The sequence below is a fragment of the Lissotriton vulgaris genome, chromosome 8 (genome assembly GCF_964263255.1).
Source record: "Lissotriton vulgaris chromosome 8, aLisVul1.2, whole genome shotgun sequence".
NCBI lineage: Eukaryota > Metazoa > Chordata > Amphibia > Caudata > Salamandridae > Lissotriton > Lissotriton vulgaris.
Window position 1 is genome coordinate 1,565,159,742 of NC_141696.1, and position 26,031 is coordinate 1,565,185,772.

Consider the following 26,031-nt stretch of genomic DNA (forward strand, 5'->3'; position numbering starts at 1 on the left):
AGAGTGGAGTGTTGCATAAGTGTTGCATATTAGAGTGTTGTACAGCACATTGGTGTAGAGTGCAGTGGTGCAAAGTAAAGTGGAGTTGAGTGGAAAGAATTGGGTCATAGAGTGGAGTGGTGCAGAGTGGAGTAGGCTGGCATAGATTTTAGTGGCACTGAGTAGATTGCTTCAAAGTAGAGTGAAGAAGTGAAGAGTGGAATGGTGCTGGGTAGAGTGAAAGGCCGAGAGTGGCGTGGTGCAGGGTAAACTGCAGTGGCATAGAGTTGACTGCTTCAGAGTACAGTGAAGTGGTGAAGAGTAGAGCGATGCAGGATAGACTGCAGTGGCATAGAGTAGATTTCTTTAGAGTAGAATGAAGTGGTGAAGAGTGGAGTGGTGCAGGGTAGAGTGAAAGGTATAGAGTGAAGTGGTGCAGGGTAGAGTGAAGTGGTGAAAAGTGGATGGTGCAGAGTAGACTGCAGTGGCATAGAGTAGAGTGGTGTGGAGTAATGGCATAAAGTGGTGTAGAGTGCAGTGTCATAGAGTGCAGTGGTGCAGAGTAGATTAGAGTATTGTACAGTCGATTGGCATAGAGTGCAGGGGCATGGAGTGGAGTGGTACAGAGAAGAGTGCACTGGGGTAGAGTGTATTGGCACAGAGTGCAGTGGTGTACAGGGGAGTGCCATAGAGTGGAGTAGCATAGAGTGGAGTTGCGCAGAGTAGAGTGGAGTGGAGTGGTCTAGACTGCATTGGAAAGAAGTAGAGTGGTGCCCAGTAGAGCAGAGAGAGGCATAGAGTGTTGAAGTCTGCAATGGCATAGAGTGGATTAGCTTGCAGTGGTGTGGTGTAAAGTGAAGAGTCCGCTCAGAATTTACAAAATAAAGTGCTAACCTTCCAAAAAGTGACTAAACCTAAGTGAACCGTTTGGTTACTAGCATGGAAAAGCAATAACGTTTTTAAAAATAACCCTCACCCACCAAAAGGTCCCTTGGTGGCATGCTTCATCATCGGGTTCTTCCCGCCCGCTGCGGGACGGGGCGTGCTATGATCGACTATTTCAGTCTTTCCTTCGTTTAATTGAAGATGGTTAAGATTAATCCATCTATCAATGTGGATCATACAGTTTTTAAAACGTATTTTTGAGTCCGAAGGGTCTGGGCCGAGAGTGATCAATACTAGCTATAGGGAGCATTAAAGTTTAGTTTTTCCATAAAGCCAGGTATTTTTAAACTCACTCATTCCACTTTCACACCAATATACATAGTTCACTTCATTCCAAAGTGCTCCCACGTATTCGTCGGTCATAGCACGCCCCGTCCCGCAGCGGGGCGGGAAGAACCCGACGATGAAGCATGCCACCAAGGGACCTTTTGGTGGGTGAGGGTTATTTTAAGAGACTCCATTGCTTTCCCATACGGTTCACATGGGTTAAGTCACTTTTTGGAAGCTTAGCACTTTATTTTGTAAATTCTGAGTGGACTCTTTTTGTTTTTTCACAACTTACAGAGGAAATTGAGTTGTGCACAGTAGAGTGCAGTGGAGTGGTCTATACTGGAGTGGCGTAGAATGAAGTGGCGAAGAGTGCAGTACTGTAGAGTGCATTGGTAAGAAGTAGAGTGGTACACAGTAGAGCAGAGAGGCATAGAGTGGATTAGGGTGCAGTGGTGTGGTGTAAAATGAATTGGGGCCCGATGTAGGTAAACGCGATTTTCCGATTTCAAAATACCGAGGCGGGCCGAATCGGTATTGTGAAATCGGAAAACGAGATGTAGGGAAAAAAAACCGAATGAATACCGATTCGGTAATGAGATTCGGTACGTTCCGATTCTGCTCGGTCCGAATCGGAAAGTACCGAATCGGCCAACAACGATTCGGAAATCACCGAATCGGCTACCACCGAATCGGATATTCCCGATTCGGCGAATACCGAATCGGTAAAAGCCGATTCGGTAAAATCCGATTCGGCAATCATAGACCCATGGCGAAAAAGCCCATAGGAATGCATTGAATGAACCGATTCGGCTTTTACCGAATCGGATAATACCGAATCGGATTTTACCGATTCGGATATTACCGAATCGGTAAAAGCCGAATCGGCAATAGGCGATTCAGCCAATGAGGTGGCTCCCCCTCCCCCACCCAAACAGGGAGTGGCAACCCTGGCAGGTGCAGCTAATTAAGAAGTTTCTGGAAGTTTCTGGAAAGCCTGCCTGAGCCCAACACACACAGTTAGCAGCAGTGGGAGAAGGAGGTTGCAAACTGAACAGGAGAAAATGGCAGATCAGTCAGGAAGCCAGAAGTCCTCCCAGAAGAGGAAGCCCAAGTTCACCACCACCGAACTTCAGGTGCTGGTTGAGGAGGTGGTGAGGGTGCACCGCCAGCTGTTTGGCAAGCTGTCCCTCAACGTGCCAGACAGCACCAAGAGGAGAATCTGGGCCGACATCGCCCAGAAGGTGAATGCTGCGGGTGTCACCCCCAGGTCCATAGAGGAACTGAAAAAAAGGTTTTACGACATCCGCAGCCTCACGAAGAGGAAGCTGGCTGACATTCAAAGGCAGGCTGGACTCACTGGAGGAGGCAACAACCCGGCGCCACCCCTCACCGAGCTGGAGGAAATTGTCTCCAGCACCATCGAGAGGGAGAGTATCGTAGGAATCGGGACCCTGGACAGCTCTGCGAGAGCCACAGCTACAGGTAAGAAGCATGCGCATCATGACACACCCTACCAGACACCTCCCCATTAGACACAATGCATAGGCAAACACCAGCACTGTACTGTCACCAACATACAAGAGACAAGCATCATGGTACATGTAGTCAGCAGAAGTTAGCCAAATATGTCAGTGCAGAATCACAAGACAGGAAACAGTGTGACACGGTGTAAGGAGATGCAAGGACATGTGGAATGCCATAATTGTACTGACTGTAATACATCGGCACTCAGTTTACAAATGCTTCTTTGTACCTAGTGGCCCCATCAGGCGGAACAACTGCGACAGCAGAGGGAGCAGCAACGTCCAACACTGCAGTCGCAGGGCCGAGCACCAGCCAGGCTGGCCAGGAGGAGGAGGAGGAGGAGGATGAGGAAGGAGACACCCCAGGGCTAGGAATGGAGGGAGTCCTGGTCATTGACTTCCAAGCAGTGCACTCACCAGTACTGCCCAGCACACCCCCCTTGCAATTCTCACCACAAAACTCCCCTACAAGGCAGACCATTCCGCCTACACCAGCTCCTGCCACAACCGTGGCCTTGCCACCTGTCCAACCTGTCCTGGGAGCAGGGGCTCCGGGACCGGCCAGCACCACACCCCCACCAGTGGCACCCCAGCCCACTCAGCAGGCCGGAAGCAGCAGTGCCCGACGCGGTGCCACCACCACCACTGCTGCACCAGCACGGGAGGGCAGTGTGTTCCTGGGCCTGGAGGGACAGATGGTTAAAATCCAGCGCCAACAGGCCAGATCCACCATGGCCTGCCAACGCCAGCTCCTGCAGCACAACATGCAGATGGGGGAGTTGGTGAAGGGTTTCCAGGCTGTTGTGGACAGCAACAAGGAGGTGGCAGCAGGGTTAGGCAGGCTGACCACTGCCATCACCCACTCATCTGCCAGACAGGAGGAGCATGAGGTTGCACGCAGGAGGGATGCCCGGGTGCTGAACCGGGCCATGGCCCGCCTTGCAGCGGCGACCGCACAACTGTGCCATCGCAGCTCCAACCAAGAATCTGTGCTCAGTCAGCATACGGCTGAGCTCACTAGGGGGATGGCCAGGATCACCACGGCCATGGAGGCCATGATAATATCAAACACCGCCTCCAATCCTGCCCTGGACCTGGGTGATGCTGGAGACAGCAGCAGCCGCAGCAGCCCGGCCAGCGCTGCATCTGAACCACGGAGGAGCACCAGGCGATCCGCTGATGCTGCTGGGCATTCGGAGGGGGCCGAGGGACACCCCAGTGGGTCTGGCAAGCGGGCCAAAAAATAGCCTGGCAAGGGGGGATGAGCAAACCAGAACCCTGGACTTTATTTGATTTTACATACTCCATTTTTTGATGCACATCAGTGCTGTAACTGTGGTGCATCACTATTAAAATTTGATTTTTTGCAAGCAACATTTAGCTGTCTTTGCATCTGTACTCAGTCAGAAATAGTTCTCAGTGATCTCCTCACGTCTGTATCTGCCATCACTTGGCGTACACACCCCAGCTGGCTGTGTCAGTGGCACAGCTTCGTCGTCGTCATAGTCCTCGTAGTCATACAACTCCACCTCAGTGCCCTTCTTGACCGCAAGGTTGTGTAACATTGCACATACAGCTATGATCTTGCAGCAGGTGATGGGGGTATACTGCCTTGCACCTCCACTCTTGTGCAGGCATCTGAATCTACTTTTCAAGATGCCAAAGGTCCGTTCGACAACATTCCTTGTGCGTATGTGGGCCCGGTTATACCTCCTTTGGCTGGGTGTGGAGGGGTTGAGGTAGGGGGTGAGTATGAATGAGCGGAGGGCATATGCACTGTCGCCTGGAAGAGAAAGGGGTCACATTAGACACATGCATACATGTATTCCACCTACCTACTATGTGTTATGGGGGTCTGATGATGTGTCTCACCTAGGAGGTATCCTTCTCCAAATTCGCCAGCCATCAGCCGTGCATATATGCCGCTCTGTTGGAATATATAGGAGTCATGGGTACTCCCTGGAAATTTTGCTACCAGGTCTGTGATGGTGCACTTGGCATTGCAGATCACCTGCACGTTGATGGTGTGTGTAGATTTCCGATTGCGGTATATGTATTCGGTGTCCGCTGGTGGGCAAATCGGAATGTGTGTGCCATCTATGCAACCGATGATTTGGGGAAATTGTGCCATCTGGTAGAAGTCAGCTTTAGTTTGTAGCAGTTCTGCGTGGGTTGCAGGGAAAGAGATGTATTGGTCCATCCTGTCTATCATGGCGTCAAGGAATATGTGGAAGAACCTTGACAGGCTGCTCTGGCTCACCCCTCCTGCTGCTGCTACTCCACTTTGATAGCTGCCAGACGCAAGCAGGTGTAGGCTGCATAGCACCTGGACGTGCGCTGGGATGGCGTGTGCCCTTGGGGTGTGGTGGTCCAAGAATGGCTTAAGGTCCCTGATGAGCTCGAGTATGGTGTCAGAGTCCAGCCTGTATCTCTGTAGGATCTCAGCCTCAGTGAGCATGAACAGGGTTACCCTCTGTCTGTAGACCTGTTCATTTCTTAGCCATTCCCTCTGTCCTTCCTGCTGTAGCCGTAGCCGCCTCGCAATGACATAGAAAGCTGCCATCCTGCAAGTTGCAATGCATTTTGGGACTGTTTATATGGGTTGGAGTTGGTTACCACCTGATTGCAATCCATGGTAAATACCGAGTGAATTCTACCGATTTTGAGCCGATTTCGGTGTTTCTGTGCCTCCCTACATCTCCCCAACTGTCGGAATCGGGGAATTTCCCGATCGGAGAATCATACGAATCGGCATGTTTTCCGATTCGGATCATGTCCGATTCGGTATTTGTACCGAATCGGTAATTGGACCGAATCGGTGAATTTCCGAATCGGTGTCACGAACGATTCGGTAATTGGACCGAATCGGTGATTTTCCGATTCGGTGTCACTTACGAATCGGTAATTGGACCGAATCGGTGATTTTCCGATTCGGTGTCACTAACGAATCGGTAATTGGACCGAATCGGTGATTTCCCGATTCGGTGTCACTAACGAATCGGTAATTGGACCGATTCGGTCTTTGCATCCGATTCGGTGTTTTTCCGATTCGTTACATATCCGATTTTCGGTATGTACGTATCGGATTCTTTCCCATTCGGTACTCATTCCGATTCGGTTTTCTATCCGATTCTTTCTGTTTTTGGTTCCCTACATCTCGATGGCTGTTTACCGATCGGTAAGGGCCAAAAATCGGTATTTTCGGCCGTTACCGATCGGTAACGCCCTACCTACATCGGGCCCTTGGTGTGGAGTGGAGTGGTGCAGAGTAGGGTGGAGTGGAGTGGTGCAGAGTAGAGTGGAGTGGAGTGGTGCAGAGTAGGGTGGAGTGGAGTGGTGCAGAGTAGAGTGGAGTGGTGCAGAGTAGGGTGGAGTGGAGTGGTGCAGAGTAGGGTGGAGTGGAGTGGAGTGGTGCAGAGTAGGGTGGAGTGGAGTGGTGCAGAGTAGGCTGGAGTGGAGTGGAGTGGTGAAGAGTAGAGTGGAGTGGAGTGGTGCAGAGTAGGGTGGAGTGGAGTGGTCAGAGTAGGGTGGAGTGGAGTGGTGCAGAGTAGGGTGGAGGGGAGTGGTGCAGAGTAGGGTGGAGTGGAGTGGAGTGGTGCAGAGTAGGGTGGAGTGGAGTGGTGCAGAATAGGGTGGAGTGGAGTGGTGCAGAGTAGGGTGGAGTGAAGTGGTGCAGAGTAGAGTGGAGTAGAGTGGTGTAGAGTAGAGTGGAGTGGTGCAGAGTAGGGTGGAGTGGAGTGGTGCAGAGTAGGGTGGAGTGGAGTGGTGCAGAGTAGGGTGGAGTGGAGTGGTGCAGAGTAGGGTGGAGTGGAGTGGTGCAGAGTAGGGTGGAGTGGAGTGGAGTGGTGCAGAGTAGGGTGGAGTGGTGTAGGGTGGAGTGGAGTGGAGTGGTGCAGAGTAGGGTGGAGTGGAGTGGTGCAGAGTAGGGTGGAGTGGAGTAGTGCAGAGTAGGGTGGAGTGGAGTGGTGCAGAGTAGGGTGGAGTGGAGTGGAGTGGTGCAGAGTAGGGTGGAGTGGTGCAGGGTGGAGTGGAGTGGAGTGGTGCAGAGTAGGTTGGAGTGGAGTGGTGCAGAGTAGGGTGGAGTGGAGTGGTGCAGAGTAGGGTGGAGTGGAGTGGTGCAGAGTAGGGTGGAGTGGAGTGGAGTGGTGCAGAGTAGGGTGGAGTGGTGCAGAGTAGGGTGGAGTGGTGCAGGGTGGAGTGGAGTGGTGCAGAGTAGGGTGGAGTGGAGTGGTGCAGAGTAGGGTGGAGTGGAGTGGAGTGGTGCAGAGTAGGGTGGAGTGGTGCAGGGTGGAGTGGAGTGGAGTGGTGCAGAGTAGGTTGGAGTGGAGTGGTGCAGAGTAGGGTGGAGTGGAGTGGTGCAGAGTAGGGTGGAGTGGAGTGGTGCAGAGTAGGGTGGAGTGGAGTGGTGCAGAGTAGGGTGGAGTGGTGCAGGGTGGAGTGGAGTGGAGTGGTGCAGAGTAGGGTGGAGTGGAGTGGAGTGGTGCAGAGTAGGGTGGAGTGGAGTGGTGCAGAGTAGGGTGGAGTGGAGTGGTGCAGAGTAGGGTGGAGTGGAGTGGAGTGGTGCAGAGTAGGGTGGAGTGGAGTGGTGCAGAGTAGGGTGGAGTGGAGTGGTGCAGAGTAGGGCGGAGTGGAGTGGTGCAGAGTAGGGTGGAGTGGAGTGGTGCAGAGTAGGGCGGAGTGGAGTATGCATGGTGTGGTAGTGCACTGCCATTCCATCTGCACAGACAGACAGTTCAACTTATAAAACTAAGCAGTGCACAAACGATAATGTGTAGAAATGGCATCACTTAGTCTATTGATTTGTTTTGATCATATTAATGTATTTGCTTCCAACACATTTCAGTATTAACAGAAAATGTGCTTCATTTCTGCTTTCTTAATTCCGATATATTCTAAAATACTTGCAATTCATTTAAAAAGTGTGTGCTAGGAAAAGAAAAACAAAAATTTCTCTACCCCAATTATCCAGCAAGATTGTCACATAAATCCCCCCACTTGGAAGTCAGAGAAAGAAATGTAAGCTCCCTCGAACGACAAAGCCCTGACATCTGACCCGTGTCCTTGAAACGCACAATACGTGTGGCACAAGAAGAGCAAGATGTACAGAAAGGAACACTTGTGTGTGTGTGAAGAGGCTCTGCTCCTTGGGAGGGACAAACTCGACCTGGACAGCTGAAAACAAACCGAGCCAGCAAATAGAAAGCCAGAAAAAGCGAGTTACAAACGTCCAAGCCAATGGTAAGTTATGAGCAGAATGCATTTCCAGGGAAGCTTTCTGAATGTCCCCAAGATGTTTTTAGCGGACCAGACAGCTGTGACGTTTGGTAGGGTTTGACCTAAATACATCTGAGGGTAGCTCTTCACTGATCAGTGCTATTTGGCACAGAAAGGAAAGAACTAACGTCAGCACATTGAGTGGCGCCTATATAGGTACTGAGCATGTCCGCTCTGGTGTGAACGACGCCAACACGGAGCCGAATTATGACATCTACTGGTGTGCAGGGGTACTGCTTAAAAACATCTGGAGCCAGCTGACACTTGGGGAGTATTCAAGGGTAAGGAATCTGTGGCTATAAGTCTCTATCAGTTGGTCAAATTGTACAAATGATATATGGTGTGTACTAAACCAGGTGTGCCACACTACACAAAACTGCACTCGTAAACACTCCATCTCAGCTTATTGCACCCATTAGTACAACACGCTAACACCTGCTACACAAACTATGTTCACCACAGTGATTGCAATATACATCACTGGAGAAGACCATCAACCAGCTGGATCCAGGATGGACAGACCATTCCGTCCAATGGCTGCATTCGGATGGACAGCACTTACCTCATACACTCCTTTGGGTTTGGCCAGGACAGCTGTCCGATCTCCAAAGGTAACATAGACGCTATTCTCCTCACAGTTCACAATGACGGTTGCAAAGTCCTGGTTCTCGACTCGTATAAACTTTCCTCTACGTGTTATAGTCTGTGGTTTTTCACCTGAGGGAGAAGGCAAGTTAAAAGAGGCATGATATTTGTAACTTTATATCTATTCCATGCTTTTCAGTTTTAAGTATTGTTATGCTTACAGTGTTAAATCATTTGTTAATCTGTAACTGTTTCTGAATATTATAAATTCATTAATTATATATTGCTCTCCTCCCCTGCCCCTTCCCCCTTTTGTTTTAATACTATGTATACTCTTTTTGTGTAAAGCTTGATAGCTATAATACTCTTATATTTTAGTTATCCTTACAACTTTTGTGTCCAATAGGATTTGTAATTTTCATTACATTGCTGTTCTTTTTTCCTGTTATCTCTTGATAAACTCAAACTTTAAAAAAAAGACATGGCAACCTGCAGACTTCAAGGAATTGCATTAATGGATTTCTGGGGCACATTTGCAAACTACTGATAAAGGAAAAACCAAGCATTTATTAAGATAAATGTCATGGCAAGAAGTGTGTGCTCTATGTAGAAGAAGGGGATTTACCTATGCCTCTGTGTACATAATTACAACACTTAATGTTCATCAAAGAGAAAACCACACTGTTAGTTAACTCAGACACTTGATTTATGTCAATTACTTTTGAAATTCATAAATTGTCTGTTACTTGCGACAAAAAAGAATACATAGTCAACTTCACATTGAACACAACAAAAAAATGTTTGCAAGGGAAAAAGCACGAAAAACAGACATGTGAACAGTTATTGTGTAAATTAAAGTGAACATATCAACATAATGTGCATATACATTGTACACAGTGATGAGCAATTATCTCAAAAACAGTAAGAAGCAAACTTTCATCAAGTCCAATCAAAAAATAGCAGTTTGGGGGGTACGTCTTATTCTTTACCTGCCCAACTTCCTGTAACACTATTTACTATGATATTGTAGTTGTGTGAATACAGGAAATAGAAAAACCCAACATCAATTAGGACATGCCAACAATTTTGGGCAAACAACAATGCTAAATGCCGACGCGTTTCGAATGCCAATGTAAAAATCATCGGATTCTCATCAGGGCGTGGAATTTATCCGCGGATACTTATGCGACCAATGAATTATGGTCGTTTTAGTCTTTTAGGAAATGGTCATCCTATGCCGTGGAAGTCAACCTCTGTGTCTGGAGCAGCCGCTCAGAGGTCGAGGCCGGAAAGGATGCAGTTCTCAGTTCATGTATTCTGTCCCTTTGAAAAAATTTTTATCCATGAATTAGGCGAAGAATTGTATCTTCAAGGTGTCCGTGAATAGTGACCCTCGGGACGTCTAGTCACCCGTGTACTTGAAGGGCAGAGGTCTTGATCAAGAATGAATCCTTGGGTCATTGAATAACCGCGTTGTCTTTTCAAAATCGGGATGAACCTCCCGATTTTGAAAAGACAACGCGGTTGTCGCCGCCGGGATGACGTCACGGCAGCTACTTAGATGCCACCCTTGTGCGCTGACGTCAGTTCTTATACACAACATTCCACGCAGGAAGTGCAGAGCCATGCAAAACACTTACCACTGGTGCACAAAACTAGGGCCCTGAAGGGAGTCCTTAACCCTAGAAGTCAGTTTGCAGAAAGGGGAGGATGGGTGGGGCGGTTAAGAATCTATAACTAATCTATGTCTCTTACAGATATATTGTTACCGAAGGTAAGTAACTTGTTTATCTGAAAGAGACAATTAAGTATAGATTCCTTACCTTAGAATAGATACCCCAGCAATACCAACCCCGGAGGTGGGTCTGCGAACCAAGTTCAAAACAGAAATTCTTGGAGAACAGAACAGCCAAAGAAGCCATCCCTCCGGACTAGGATGTTCAAACAGTAGTGCTTTGTAAATGTGTGCAGAGATGCCCACATAGCTGCCTGACAGATGTTATTGAGAGGAACACCACGTTCGATTGCAGTAGTAGCTGTGTCGCCCTGGTGAAATGGGCGCGCAGCCCCACTGGAGGCTCCTTCTTTGCCTGTGAATAGCAAGCTTTGATGCACAAAACGACCCATCAAGAGATGGTCCATTTGTGCACGGCCCAACCTTTTTTGGCACCCACGTAGCCAACAACGAGCTGGTCATCCACTGAGAATTGTGTATGCGATCCAAATAAAATGAAAGCCCACGTTTTGGATCCAGACAGTGGACCCCCTCTTCCTCCTTAGAAGGATGCGGAGGCGGAAAAAAGGTGGGCAAGGTGATGGTTTGACCAATGTGGAAAGAAGTAACCACCTTGGGAAGAAAGGAAGGTCTGCTTCTTAGGACAACCCTGTCCAGATGAACAGCCATAAAAGGAGGTTCTGAAGAAAGAGCTTTGAGCTCACTCACCCTGCGAGCAGAGGTGATGGCAACTAGAAAGGCAGTCGTTAAATAGATGAGTAATGCTCTTAAGAAAGTGATATACAACAGCGGACTTGAAAAGAGAAGGCTGACCAGGAAGCCTAAGAAAGTCTGAAATGGCTGCGAGGTAGCCCTTAAAAGTGCCCAGAGCAGAGCCCTGCTGTGCCAGAGAAAGAAGGAACAAGAGACCTCAGAAAGAGGGGCAAAAGGGGGATCCACAGGATTTGCTGTGCACCATGCCACAAATTTGTTCCATCTACAGGCGTATACTGTCTTAGTGGAGGGATGCTTGGGTGCCAAGATAACATCACAGACTTCAGGAGGCAGGTCAAAGCCATCAACAGCTCAATCTCCATGCAAGGAGGTGGAGGCTGGACAGGTTCGGGTGGAGGACCGTGCCCTGCTGCTGCGACAGAAGATCCTCCCAAAGAGGCAGTCTGATCAGAGGATCGATGCGTAGCAGCTTGGGATACCAGACTCTTCGTACCTAATCCGGAGCCACAAGAATGATTTGGGCCCAGTCACGCTTGATCTTCTTCAGCACTCTGGGCAGAAGTGGTATAGGTGGAAAGGCATATAGAAGACAGCAACTCCACTTGCGACGAAAAGCGTCGCCTAGCGAGTGCCCCCTTGGAAATTCCAACGTGCAGAATTGCTGCCATTGCGCGTTCTCTTCGGTGGCGAATAGATCAAACCAAGGCTCTCCCACTGCTGAAAGAGACCTTGCACTACCACTGAGTGAAGACGCCATTCGTGATCCATCATGCAGCTGCGGCTGAGTTTGTCCGCCTTGGCATTCAGTGAACCTGCCAGGTGTTGAACCACCAGGGATATGCCCTGATGTTCCAGCCATGTCCAGAGACGGAGAGCCTCTTGACTAGGGTCCACAACCTCACCTCGCCCTGTTTGTTGCAGTACCACATGGCGGTGGTGTTGTCCGTGAACACCTGCACTGCTCTTCCCCGGACAGAGGGAAGGAATGCTTTTAATACAAGACAGATCGCCTGAAGCTCCAAAAGGTTGATGTGGAGCCCGAATTCCGCCGTAGACCAGAGGGCTCTGGTCTCCGCCTCTTCCATGTGGCCGCCCCATCCCAGAAGTGATGCATCCGTCACCACTGTGTATTCTGGTTGGGGAAGGGAGAGGATATGCAGCTCGCATATGCCACCTGGCATGATCTACCAGCAGGATGGATGAGGCCATGAGGCCTCAGGGTCATTCTGACCGAAACCCGGGATAGAGGCTGAAAGATCAGAATCATAGCGGAATATCCTGGACTCGCTGCTCAGGAGGATAGACCCGAAACTGCGTCATGTCCAGAACTGCTCCAATGAAAAGAAGCTTCTGAGAGGGAGTCAGTTGTGACTTTGGCACGTTGATAGTGAACCCCAGTGAATGCAGGAGGTCCGCCGTAGTCTGGAGAAGGTAGACAACTGCCTGGGGCTAGCCCGCCTTCAACAGCCAGTCGTCGAGATAGGGGAAGACGGGGACCCCTGACCGGCGCAGATAAGCTGCAACCACCGCCATCACTTTCGTGAACACCCAAAGAGCGCTGGTAAGGCCAAAGGGGAGCACCGCAAACTAAAAGTGCTTGTGGGCTACCATTGACCACAGGTAACGCCGGTGGGCCAGCAGGACGGAGATGTGAAAATAAGTATCCTGCAAGCCCATCGCTACCATCCAGTCTCCAGGGTCGAGATCAGACAGGACGTGAGCTAGCGTCAACATTTTGAACTTCTCCTTCCGGAGGAAGCAGTTGACGTTCCTGAAATCTAAGATAGGACGCAGGCCTTGGTCCTTCTTGGGCATCAGAAAGTAGTGGGAATAGCAACCAAAACCTACTTCTGGGGCAGGAACTCGCTTGATGGCCAAGAGAGCCATACATTCCTGTTGGAGAAGGGCCAGATGATCCTCCGACATGCAATTGTCCTGAGGTGGCATGGCAGGAGGGGGGGGGGGGGGGTAGTCTCGAAGGGCAGGGAGTAGTCCCTTCGGACTATTGGCAAAACTCATCTCTCCGACGTGATGGTGCGCCAGTGGGGGATGGGATGGCAAATCATGCCACCCACTGGCGGTTGGTGGCCCTGAAAAGTCAGACTAGGAGGGTTTGGAGGCTGCTGCAGAGGGGGCGGTGGTGGACTGGCCCGCTGCCTAGCCCCAGACCCATGACGGTGGGTCCCACTTCCCCAGCCGTGCAGGGGCTGAGCGCCGGCCTGTGGCTCTGGGTGGAACATTGCGGGCTCCCCTTCCGTAGCCTAGAAAGGGGCGAAAGGCAGACTGTGAAGAACGGATGGTGGAGCCCAAGAGTCCTTGAAGCGCTCTAGTGCACTGTCTGCCTTGTCGCCGAATAGGCGGTGGCCATAAAAGGGCATGTTCATCAAGGTACTTTGGACATCCCCGGAGAAACCAGTCGACCTCAGCCAGGAGTAGCGCCGAAGGGCTACTGACGTTGAAATTGTTTAGGTTAGAGAGCCAGCAGTATCCAGTCCACAAACGAATCATAAACTTGGCTACATCTCTCCCCTCAGCAACAGCATGGGAGAGCACTGCACGGGCCTCCTCCGGGCACTGAGGAAGCACCTGCGCCACCGTATCCCATACGGAGTGGGTGTAACGGCCTAACAGGCATGCAGAGTTTACGGACCGCAGTCCCAAGCTGGAGGTAGAAACAACTTCTTCCCAAGATGGTCCAGCTTTTTGGATTCCCTATCTGGTGGTGCAGTAGGAAAGGCGCTACATTTGGACGTGGAGGCTTGCACCACCAAGCTCTCAGGGGTGGTGTGCTGGGAAAGGAAAATGGGGTTACCCGGTTCTGGGCGGTGGCATCAGCAATCAACCTATCCACTGGAGCCCCAGTGTTGGGTCTGGACCAGGTGCCCAATAGGACGTCAGTGAGGGCTTCATTGAACGGCAGCAGGGGCTACGAAGAGCTCGCTGCCAGCTACAGCACCTCTGTCAGGGGGTTAGTCATGACTGTCACCGTAGGTAGCTCGAAGTTGAGAGCCTTGGCTGCCCTACACAACACCATTGCATAGGACGCTCCCTCCTCCGTAGCCACGATAGGAGGAGACAACATGCCAAGGTCTGGAAAGGTATCCAATCCACCAGAATCCCCCATCTCCTCTCTCCAGTTCGGATCATACTCTAACTGGTCAGGTAAAGGGTCTGCAGACCCCTCCCAGTCCTCCTCACCCTCCTTTGGTTGCCAATCTGGCCTAAAAGAACCAGGGTAGAACAAGGGTACAAAAGTCCTCGTCGGCACCAGATCTGGCGTCAGTTGACGCCGGTCCAGCTCCATGTCTACGTCGGGGTGGAGGCCTGGGGTCGACACCGGCTGGGGACACAATCGGCGTCAGTAGCGGGCAAGGTGCCAGTAGAGTCGGTGGAGGTGTTACAAGGTCGATCAGCGCCGATCCGGATCCATGCCTGGATCCAAGGGGGCCCTGTGGTGCTGGTGCTAGAGCCGCCGGCGTTGAAGGCCCAGGGTCCCCAGCCGAGTCTGGGGGCCTGCAGGCATGCTGGCGGAGTGGGGCTGTCTAAAGATGGCATGCATCGCTTCGTAGAAGCTCCGAAGCTGGGCAGGGGTCGCTCCGGGTCCCGGAAATGGAGGCCAACTTGGAGCCGACTCTTCGGCTCTGCACCCGGTGCCGCGGGAGGAGCACCACCCACGTCCCTTGTCACGTCGGCTGACGGATGGGAAGACGTTGAAGGGCGACGGTGCTTCTTCGACTTGTTCTTGTGCTTCAACTTACCAGAGGAGTGCGAAGACTTCGGAAACCACTGGTCACTCGATCTCCCACGCGACCGGGACCCAGAACGGCGGGGAGCAGACTGCCGGGCCTCATGTAGCTTTCGGGACCGCTCCCACAAAGACTTCGGATTCATGGTCTGGCAGTCGGAACACGACTTGGGGTCGTGGTCATGATCCAAGCACCACAGGCACATGCGGTGCAGATCTGTCACCGACATCAGTTTTCGGGAAGATCCACAAGTCTTGAAACTAGGCATTCATTGCATGCACCAGGAGTCTATCTACTCAAAAAATAGTGTTGAGTAAAGTCGCAAAAAGAAAGAACTAATGTCAGCGCGCAAGAGTTGTGTCTAAGTAGGTGCCACAAAGTCATCCCTGCGACCACGACGCCAACGACGAACGTGGAGCCGACTGACGCCACCTTTTGATGCGCAGAGGTACTGCTGACAAAGAAGAAAAATTGCCGGTTGCAGTCTGACGCCTGGGGGTAATTCATAAAATAAGGAATCTATAACTAATTGTCTCTTTTAGATATAAAAAGTTGCAGCAGCAAATCTTCCTGAAAACTAGATTTCTAAGGTGATGTGATTCATGTAACTCCTCCAAAGATTATCTAACTGTAAAATTATGGAGGATCTCAAGAACCACTGCACAGATCATCAACTCCATAAAAGCCTCAGAGACTTTACCAAAACCAGCTATTATCAGCAAATGTCATTGATATCTACGTTCCCCGTTGTCTACCATTACAACTATTGTCAGTCGTGAGCGGGGTGCTCTACCACACTGAGTGGGGGCAGCCTGTGGGCCTGAGTGAAAGGTTTGCTTCGAACAAGGGGGCGCCCCTGGTGATCTGGGATGGTGGTGTTATGTACAGTTTGATTTATTTGTAAACATAAAGCTTGTTTTCATCCCCTCTGGTTGCCTTGTTCTAGTGACACTGAAGAACAGAACCCTACATAGTTCCTTCTGTTTTGTGATGCAATGCTTGTTGCTCAAGGGCCTGTAAAGCGGGAAATCCTCAGAGGTGGGAGATGAGTGATTGCTCTGTGGGTTCAGAGAATCTCTATCATTTATAGGTTCACTCAGTCACTGAACAATGCACATCTCATGGACTAGACACCTTCACTGATTGATTTGAAGGTCTATGTCCTCCCCTTCTTGTTAATTATTCTATAATTAGATCCTTGTTGCTCTCACTTGTGATGTTCTTCCAGCCCGCCACCCCAGGACCTGATATCTGGAACTATGAACCCCCGTGATGGAGTCCTCATTGGGGTGCAGGACACTAGAGACTTAAAGTCCTTTCTGTTCCCCTTGTTATCTCTTGCTCTGACACTGCTTGGCCATTTTGAGTGTCTCACAGGTACCTGAACTAGATGCTCCTTTCTTTAAAAAAAAATATATATATTTATCTTACATGTACGATTGCTTTCTTGCTTTATTTCCATTGCCACACCCAACATCTGTCTTTCAACTTGTTAAAGTTTCTTGGTTTTATTACATTTCAAAAGAACTCAACTGTATATTGTGGTAACATTTGGAAGAAGACAGCACTTGACTTCCTGCCGGTGACAGTTATGAATATGCCTAAAAAGCAGCACTTCTAGAAGAACAAGTTCATCTCCTTCACTGACCTCTTTCTAATATATTTCCATCTCCCTAAATATTCCTTAAGTGAAAACCCCGGGCACCCCGGCTGAATCCAGACAACATCTCTCCAGGCCCACAATGTGCAAGGCTGGTTTACCATGGTTCCAAGAGACTCCTCGTCACAGTTTGCTACAAGCTCTGGTGACGCCTGTTCCTTACAGACACCAGGACGGGGAGAAGAGAACACATGAGACAACTGTACTTCTGACTCATAAAGAGGGCAGGCAGGAGGGGCAGATGGAATCTGCACATGTGAGCTTGTCTGTCAGAGGAACATTATCAAAGGTAAACAATGTGTTCTTCTGGTGGATACCAAGTACCTAAAGAACAGATCATCAAAAGAAAAGAGAGACACAAATGAGATTTAACCCTCCAATCAGGAAAGAAGATGTCTACTCTGATGAACAAGTTACTTACCTTTGGTAATACATAATCTGGTAGAGACTCTATCTAGCTGCAGATTCCTTACCTTTGAATTGCCAAGGCTACAGGCTGGATCTGGAAACTTTTGCTGAGCAATAACCCTTGTGCGCGGCGTCAAGTGGCTCTATTCGGCTCCGCGCGATGTTGTCGGCAGCATTGGTTATGATGTTACGGTGACTAAATAAGCATCACCAAGGTGTACGGACGTCACTACTTTAAATTTTTTCCATGCCAGAAGTGCAGAGCCATGAAGTAACTGACGTAGTTGTGTGCCGAACTAGGGCCCTGAAAGTGGAGTAACCCTAGCCGCAAAATAATAGTCCGCAAAGTGGGGAGGCATGGGTGGGGCTGTAAGGAATCTGCAGCTAGAGTCTCTACCAGATAATGCATTACCAAAGGTAAGTAACTTGTTCATCTGATAGAGACATCTAGGTGCAGATTCCTTACCTTTGAATGAGATACCCAAGCCAAAACATCCCGGTGGTGGGTGTGGACCAATACCTTAAAATAGGAAGTCCTGTGATGAGCGGGCAAAGTGCCTATCTCTACGGACCTGACCATCCAGGCAGCAGTGTTTTGCAAACATATGTTATGAAGCCCACGTTGCCTCCTGGCAGATGTCTTGAACTGGGAAACCCTGAGCTAAGGCCTTAGCACATAATTTTCCCTGGTGGAATGGGTGCTTAATCCCTCAGGGGGCTGCTTCAATGCCAGGGCATAGCAGATCTTGATGCGGAGAATGACCCAGTGAGAGATGGTCTTTTTCTGAACTGCTATCTCTTATTTGCTCCAATGAACCCCACAAAGAGTTGGTCATCTACCCGGAACTCTTTTTAGTTAAGGTAGAACAACAACGATCTTTTTGGGTCCAGCTGGTGGAGACGCTCCTCTTCCTTAGAAGGATGCGTTTGAGCAAAGAAGGGGGGCAACGTGATGGACTGACCCAGATGGAAAGGGGTCACAACACTTGGTAAAAAAGATGCTCAGGTGCGTAACACCACCTTGTCCGGAAAGGACATATGATAAGGAGGCGAGTAAAATAATGCCTGAAGTTCATTCACAATCCAAGCCGATGTAATCGCCACCAAGAAGACTGTTTTGATGGTCAACAGCTGGAAGGGGACAATTGTGTAAGGGCTCAAGGGGAGGACACATCAGGTAGGTGTGGACCAAATTAAGGTCCCACTGCGGCATAACTAAGGGCGTAGGTGGAAACAGATAAGCTAGCTTTTTTAGAAATCTATGCACGATGGGAGATTTGAAGAGAGAGGGCTGGTCTGGCAGCTGCAAAAAAGCAAACAGAGCAGAAAGGTAACCCTTGAGAGTTCCCAAGGCAGAGCCCTGCGGGGCAAGGTTCAGAATGAACAAAAGGACAGTAGAAGGAGAAGCAGAAAGAAGGTCAATTGGCCTTTCTGGACAGTATATGCCTGCCAACAGCAGGCATATACTGTCTTAGTGGAGGGCCGTCTGGCTGCCAGAATAACTGTCAAAAGGGACCTGACCTCAGACCTTCAGGAGCCGCCCCCTTACCTCGAACTGATGCTGATGTCGCTTGGGCAGGAGACCGATCCCTCAGCAACCCAGATAACTCTTGGTCCGGGACCTCTTCCTTACAGGAACACGGAGGCGTGCCAGGCGACAACAACCAATCAGGCCAGGAGCAGCGAGAAGAAAAGGTGGAACAGGAAGAAGAACGTGGTAACGTTGCGGAACCCGGACGGCGGAAGAGAGAGGAGTCGCGAGGAGCCGAGGATACAGAGCCGGAGAAGTTGCGAGGACGAGGCTAGGAGTCCGGGAGAACCACGGAAGGAGTCGCGGAAGACGAGGAGTGGTGCGAGGAGTGGTGGATTCCCCCAGGGAGGACGTGAACGCCGCCGTAACTCAGGAGAGTTACGGCTTGGATGGTGAGTGACACCGCACACAAGCCTAGCTCTCAAAGAGATGGGAATCGGGTGGGAGTTCGAGGGAGTGGGGTGGACGAGCGGGAAGGTACGGGCCACTAAAGCAGCTTTGGCACTATTCAAAGGAGCATTTGTGTGGTTTTTTTTGGCACCATCCCATTTCATTCTTCCCCCCTCAAGTTTTTCTGCTTTCTCACCTCCCCTCACTGTGATACAAAATGTCTTGTGGTCTAATAGAAGTATCCACTCTAATCTGAGGAGACAGTGTACTGAGTATTCTCTCTGACATTTCCTGACCATACTTCACATACACAGGGGGTGGTGATGGTCTCCGGAGTAACGCTCTATACCCTAAAACCTGAGTAGTACAGAGACTTACCGTCCTCTTTTGTCGCTTTCCTCGAGCTTCCTGGGGTCGACGGTCATACTGAACAACCCCTGTCAAAACCACGGAGGAGACGAACCAAGGGACGGTGGTCAACTACCAAGACTATGCACAGAGGATATACTGTTCACCAATACCTTTAATAAAATACAGCCATTGATAAGCCAATCAAGCCTCCTAGTTTCTTTTTCCGCCCATCCCTTCCACAGGTGGTGCCAGAAGTGGGATCGGTGGAAATGGAGGCGGTTATGAAGAAGATGGCGGACAACCAGGAACAGTCAGGGAAAATCATGGAGAAATTCCTGGCTATTGCTGAGGAAGACCGAGAGAAACTACACCAGACAATCGCTGAGCAAAGCAACGCACAGGAAACAGTCACAGGCATTCTAGCTGAGACGCTTGGCCAACCAAGGGCCCATACCACTCTTCGCTTGGTTGTAATGCAAAATTATGTTGCCAGTGAAGATCTGGATTTCAACTGCTCCAATTTCGAGTGAATGGCCAGAGCGGCAGCTTGGCCGCCGGATAAATGAGGACAATACTTGGGGCCATTACTGTCAGGAGATATACAAGCAGCGTACCAAGCAGCCAACCGTTTGGGTCTTACCCCTTACGAGGACGTAAAAAGAAGCATACTAGAAAGTATGGGAATTGACAACAAAACATACAGAATACGCTTATGGCAGATCCGAGAAGGACCCCAAGAAACCCCGAGAGCGTTGTACTACAGGGTACAAGACCTAGGGGACTGCTGGTTACAACCTTCAAGTGCCACCAAGGACAAGATAATGATAAAAGTGTACCTAGAGCAGAATTTGTAATCCTTACACCCTCCCATCCAGAAATGGTTTTGGCAACACACTCAGCTTACGCTAGAAAGAGCAATGGAAATAGCCAGTGCCTTTAGCAGGGACAAGAAAGCCAGAAAGGGAGACACCAAGAAAGAGGAGTGCCTGCCAGGATGCTTAGGTCCCCTCATTCCAAAAAAACAGGAACAGTGACGGTCTTGCCTGGACCCCTACTCATAATTCCAAGACCTCCTTTACAACCGGGACTCCAGTGTTTCCATTGCAGAACGTACGGACGTATAGCCAGGATGTGTCTACAAAAAGAAGAACCAATGGAGGTGGGGCTGACCCGATCATATCTATGTAGGCCAGGAGAACAATAGGCCCTCCCCTATCATCGCCAGGTGTATGTCAATGGAGAGCCAAGGGAGGCCCTAATAGACACAGGATGTCTACAAAGCGTCATACTACCACAAACCATCCCTAGAGGAGTACAAGATGCCCAAGGGATTGTAAATATTCTGTGAGTACATGGGGACAAAAAAAACATATCCAACAACGAATGTGGAGGTGCAACATGACCTCGCAGTTGAACAAGTAACGCTCAACGTAGGTCTCATCCCTAGGTTGCCTGAAACCTTGGTCCATGGACAGGACTACCCACACATAGAAGACCTACTAACAGAGGCCAGAACCAGTGAGGATGAAAGGAGAGAAACCGCCCCGTTTGCCTTCCTCACAGATCAAGAGTTGCCTCCGACTAAACAAAAGAAGAGCAAAGGACAGAAAAAAAAGGAAATACGAGAATGGACACAGATAGCTCTAACAAGGACCATAGATGAATGTCTCTGGGAGCACGATCAACAGTTCCATATAGCCCAAAGAGAAGATCCCACACTACGGGATGCCTGGAAAAAGGCGATTGGCCTAAAAGACGGCCAAAAAATAGGTCCCCAGTTCTTAAAGATAAAAGGGTTGCTCTATAGGAAAGAGGGGAAAGATCAAAAACCACAGTTATTAGTACCTTAGGTATTCAGGGAGAAAGTCCGATTTCTCGCAAACAATCATCTCTTAGGGGGTCACTTTGGAGGGGAAACAACAGAGAAAACAATTCTCGCCCAATTCTATTGGCCTGGTATATACCATCAAGTGAGAAAGTATTGTCAAGATGCCACACATGCCAAAAGAACAACAGATACAAACCCCCCGGCACCCTTACTACCCCTTCTTATTATTGAAGAACCCATCTCCTGGGGTAGGATGGATCTGATCGGCCCCCTGTTACCCTGTCGCAGGGGGTGCCGATATGTTCTGGTTATCGTTGTTTATGAGACACGATTCTCAGAATCCATTGCTTTACGTCAACCCAATACCATCCAAATAGCGAAAGCAATGATTACTTTCTTCTCGAGAGAAGGATTCCCCAAAGAGATCATCACAGATCAGGGGACACCTTTTGTCTCCAGAATAATGAAACAGGTATGCCAACAGCTAAGGATAAAGCAAATCTGCACGGCTGCCTACCATCCCTAAACAGATGACCTCGTAGAAAGGTATAACGCCACCCTTAAGACAACCCTGGAAAAACTGTTTGAATTAGAATCAAGTAAATGGGAGGATATGTTGCCACTGGCCCTTTTTGCCATCTGATGCAAACCACAGAAAAGCACGGGGAACTCCCCTTTTGAACATTTATATGGTACCTTGGGTACACAGACAAAATATTGAGTTTTAAATATCGATATACCAAAATATCGAAGTTTAAATATCGATATACAAAAATATCGAAGGTAAGTAATATCGACAGTCTAAATATCGATATTGGTATGATATCAGTAATATCGAAGTTGTAAATATCGATGTTAACAATATCGAAATTAATAACTTTGATGTTACTAATATCAATTTTTAAATACATTTAGTGTATATTATATTGTATTTATTATGTTTTATTATTTATTTTTAATGTAATTTAATTAAATATTGTCTTTTACTACTGTAGCGGGTTGTGGGTTTATAGGGGAATAGGGTGGAAAGTAATTTAATTATGTTAAATTAATTATTAATTAGTAGGAATTATTATTTAATTAATTGAGAATTAATTTTTAATTATTTTTTAATTAATTGATTAATTGATAAATATGTTCTGTAGCGGGTTATGGGTTTATAGGGGAATAGGGTGGGAAGTAATTTAATAATAATTAATTAATTGATATATGTTTGTACATATTTTAATTAATAATTAATTGGTAATTAATTTCTATTGATTAGTTAATTAATTATTATAATTTTTTACATATTTATAATTATTAATTAGTTGGTAATTAATTATTGTTAATTATTTTATTACATTAATTATAGTACTTTTTTTATATTTAATTTATTGTTATTCTTAATTAATTAATTGGGCAAAATAATATTAATTATTAAATTAAATTAATTACAGCAAATGTGCTAATATATTTACTTTATTGTTATTGTTAATTAATAATTAATTGGTAATTAAATAATATTAATTAATTTTGGGTACAGGGGTATTTTTAGGGCTCAGGGTCAGTTTTCAGTTCATGGGTACAGGGGTATTTTTAGGGTTCAGGGTCAGTTTTCAGTTCATGGGTAAAGGGGTATTTTTAGGGTTCAGGGTCAGTTTTCAGTTTTTGGGTAAAGGGGTATTTTTAGGGTTCAGGGTCAGTTTTCAGTTCATGGGTAAAGGGGTATTTTTAGGGTGTTTTTAGGGTTCAGGGTCAGTTTTCAGTTTTTGGGTAAAGGGGTATTTTTAGGGTTCAGGGTCAGTTTTCAGTTCATGGGTAAAGGGGTATTTTTAGGGTTCAGGGTCAGTTTTCAGTTTTTGGGTAAAGGGGTATTTTTAGGGTTTAGGGTCAGTTTTCAGTTTTTGGGTAAAGGGGTATTTTTAGGGTTCAGGGTCAGTTTTCAGTTTTTGGGTAAAGGGGTATTTTTTGGGTTTAGGGTCAGTTTTCAGTTTTTGGGTAAAGGGGTATTTTTAGGGTTCAGGGTCAGTTTTCAGTTTTTGGGTAAAGGGGTATTTTTAGGGTTTAGGGTCAGTTTTCAGTTTTTGGGTAAAGGGGTATTTTTAGGGTTTAGGGTCAGTTTTGGGTTTTTGGGGTACAGGGATATTTTTAGGGTTCAGGGTCAGTTTTGGGTTTTTGGGGTACAGGTGTACAGGGTAAAAACAAAAAAATATTACATTACATCAAATAAATTAGATGAAAAAAAGAAAAATTACTTTACATTTTTCAGTGTTTTATTTATTTTAAATGTATATGTATTAGTTTTAATTTTGTTTTAATATTTTTATTTAATACTTGTAAAATTATATGTATTTAAATATTATTTTTACATTATTAATACATTTAAAAAAACGATATTTTTGATTCCGATATTTTTGTACTTCGATATTATTTTTTGGATATTTTTGTACTTACCTTAATGAAGATAGGATTCCGATATTTTTGCTGTCGATATTTTTGCTCCGATATTTTTGCATGTCGATATTCTGTCTGTCGATATTATGTCAGACATTCGGTACCTTGTTAGATATGGCTGGAGAGGAATGAGAGGGGGAAGGGAATTGTGCCAAACCACTCCCAGAGTATGTATGGAGTCTAAAATCCCATCTAGCCCAAGTCAGGAGTATAGTGAAGACCCATTTGGAACAAGCACAGGAAGCCCAGAAGAGACAGTACAATAAAAAGGCCGCCAAGAGAACCTTGAGTGTAGGAGACATGGTCTTGTTAATGATGCCAAGCTCGGACCACAAGTTAATAGGGCAATGGCACAGCCCCTTTAAAATAATAGACAAAGTAACCCCTGTGACATATCGCTTAGAACTTGTTCCCCATAACAAAAAGAACACACAGATTTATCATGTAAATCTGCTCAAAAAGTGGCAAGGTACTAGACCCACATTGGTGGGAATAGCGGAGGTACCCACCCCATTGTTCCATCAGAGTATTGACAGGGAATTACCAATGGCCCTGTGAGGAAGACCCCGGGTGCGGACCCTCTAAAATCACCCGAACACCAACAAACCCTGCGTGGGTACCTAACCGCAATGATGACGACGAGGCATCCACGAGGTCGGAAATAATGCACGGCTTCTCCCTCGTCCCGCAGAGCAAAGCAACTGACCCGGAAACCGAACATCCAGAGGGAGGCGGGACGAATCCGTTTCGACCAATCAGCAACACCCGAAAAAGGTCAAGCTGGGCAGAAAAGGCGAGGCGATGAGACATACGCTGTGTCAGCTGGTAGGAAGTATCTGGAACAGGAAGACAGAATAGACACCAGACAAGCCGAGACTCTGCCTGAGATCCCCGCTGTCACCACACCAGAAGACGCCGAAGAAGAGGATCTGGAGGCCTCTGACACCTGGAGGGAGGATTGGTGGATCCCGGAGGACGCACGAGCCGCCACAACTCAGGAGAGTTGTGGCTCTAGCGGTACGTGATGGGACGTAGGTGCATCATAGGGAGCGGGGTATAGGGAGACTGGGACACAGGAGGGATGCTCTGTGTGGTGGTTGTTCCTTTGTTAAAACCACTGCTTTTCTCCCAACTAACATGTCTTACCCCTGAGACTTCCCACCTCAGTCACGTGAGTTACCGAACAGGCACTACGAGCGTTAGGATCAGAAACCGACTGATCCACACCTAAGTCTGATTATTGCCTCCTTCTTATTTTTCCCTTAGCCCTCACCCTTTTTGATCCATTTTTGCATGCGGTTTGGTGATGGTTATCAGGCTCGTGTAGGGCATCATTACTGACCGCTACCTTTTCTTACTTTCTTTTGGGAGTGCATTCCGGGACCGAACCTGAATTCCACAGAAGTTCCTTTGGACATCCTGGAAAACGACCTCCGACCAGGACACTTGGGAGGACACCCTACTCCACAACCCTTTGCTGTAACAGGCTTATCTTCCTACTACTATTGTGTTCATCCTAACCTTGAAAGCTTTATCATTACTGAGCTGTACTTTTTAACACCAATAAATGCCACAGTATTGATCGTATACGGTCTCCTCGCTTCTGCTACCGACTGTCCCTCCGACAGGGCCCTAGACAAGATCTCTGTACAAAGCTATCCTCCCTCCAGGAGGTGCTTTCAATAAACCCCGAGAGGACCACCCTGGTACAACATGAAATCCACACAGCCCCAGGGAAGAAGGTACGGCTGCGTCCCTATTGATTACCTGAGTCCCGAAGAGGTGCTATAGAGAAATAGAGGTACAACAAATGTTACACATGGGAATTATCGAACCCTCGCACACCCAAACCTGAAGGGTCAATCCGATATTTAACGGTTTCCAAGAGATCAATAAGATATCCCAATTCGACGCCTACCCCTTACCCCGGGTTGATGAAATGGTCAAAAGATTAGGCAAAGCCCAATATATCAGCACCCTGGACCTGAGCAAAGGCTACTAACAGGTGCCTCTCTGGGAACAGGATAGAGAAAAAACAGCTTTCGCCACTCCAGGGGGTTATACCACTTCCTTGTGCTGCCTTTTGGCTTACATGGAGCCCCTGCCACCTTTCAGAGGTTGATGAACCATATACTTAGACCTTGCGAAGACTTCACAGCTGCATGCCTTGATGACATCATCATATACAGTGACACCTGGGAACAACACATAGAACATTTGTGCAAAGTAATCCAGGCCCTAAAGGAGGGAGGGTTAACTATACACCCAGAAAAAAAGCCATCTAGCAGGCCGTTCAGTCAAGTATCTAGGGTATCTGTTAGAGGAAGGATACAGTAAACCACAGGAAGAGAAGGTCGCGGCCATATCCCGACTAGCATTCCCACTTACAAAAAAAGAAAAGATTCATATCCTCTTTTTCCCCAGACAGTGGCCTCCCTAACCGACCTCCTTGGAAAGGTTAAAAAAATGAAAAGAGAGCTCAAACCCCCTCAGCCGTCGTACAGCAAGCATTCCACAGATTGACAACCAAGCCTTTGATTCTCAGTCCAGACTACACCAAACCCTTCATATTGCAAACAGATGTGTCAGAGTATGGCCTAGGAACTGTCTTGTCAAAAAATGTGTTGTAGGGGCAGGAGAGACCAGCCATGTATAT

General features: G+C 48.0%; 1 protein-coding gene across 1 annotated transcript in view; it reads right to left on the reverse strand.

Moving 5' to 3' along the window:
- The window catches only part of SPAG17 (sperm associated antigen 17), a 1,900,597-nt gene that overhangs the window by 561,922 nt on the left and 1,312,644 nt on the right, over positions 1-26,031 (reverse strand). The window contains exon 33 of the mRNA XM_086935838.1: positions 8,554-8,708. Coding sequence (XP_086791964.1) covers positions 8,554-8,708 — 155 coding nt within the window. The remainder of the gene's footprint in view (positions 1-8,553; positions 8,709-26,031) is intronic.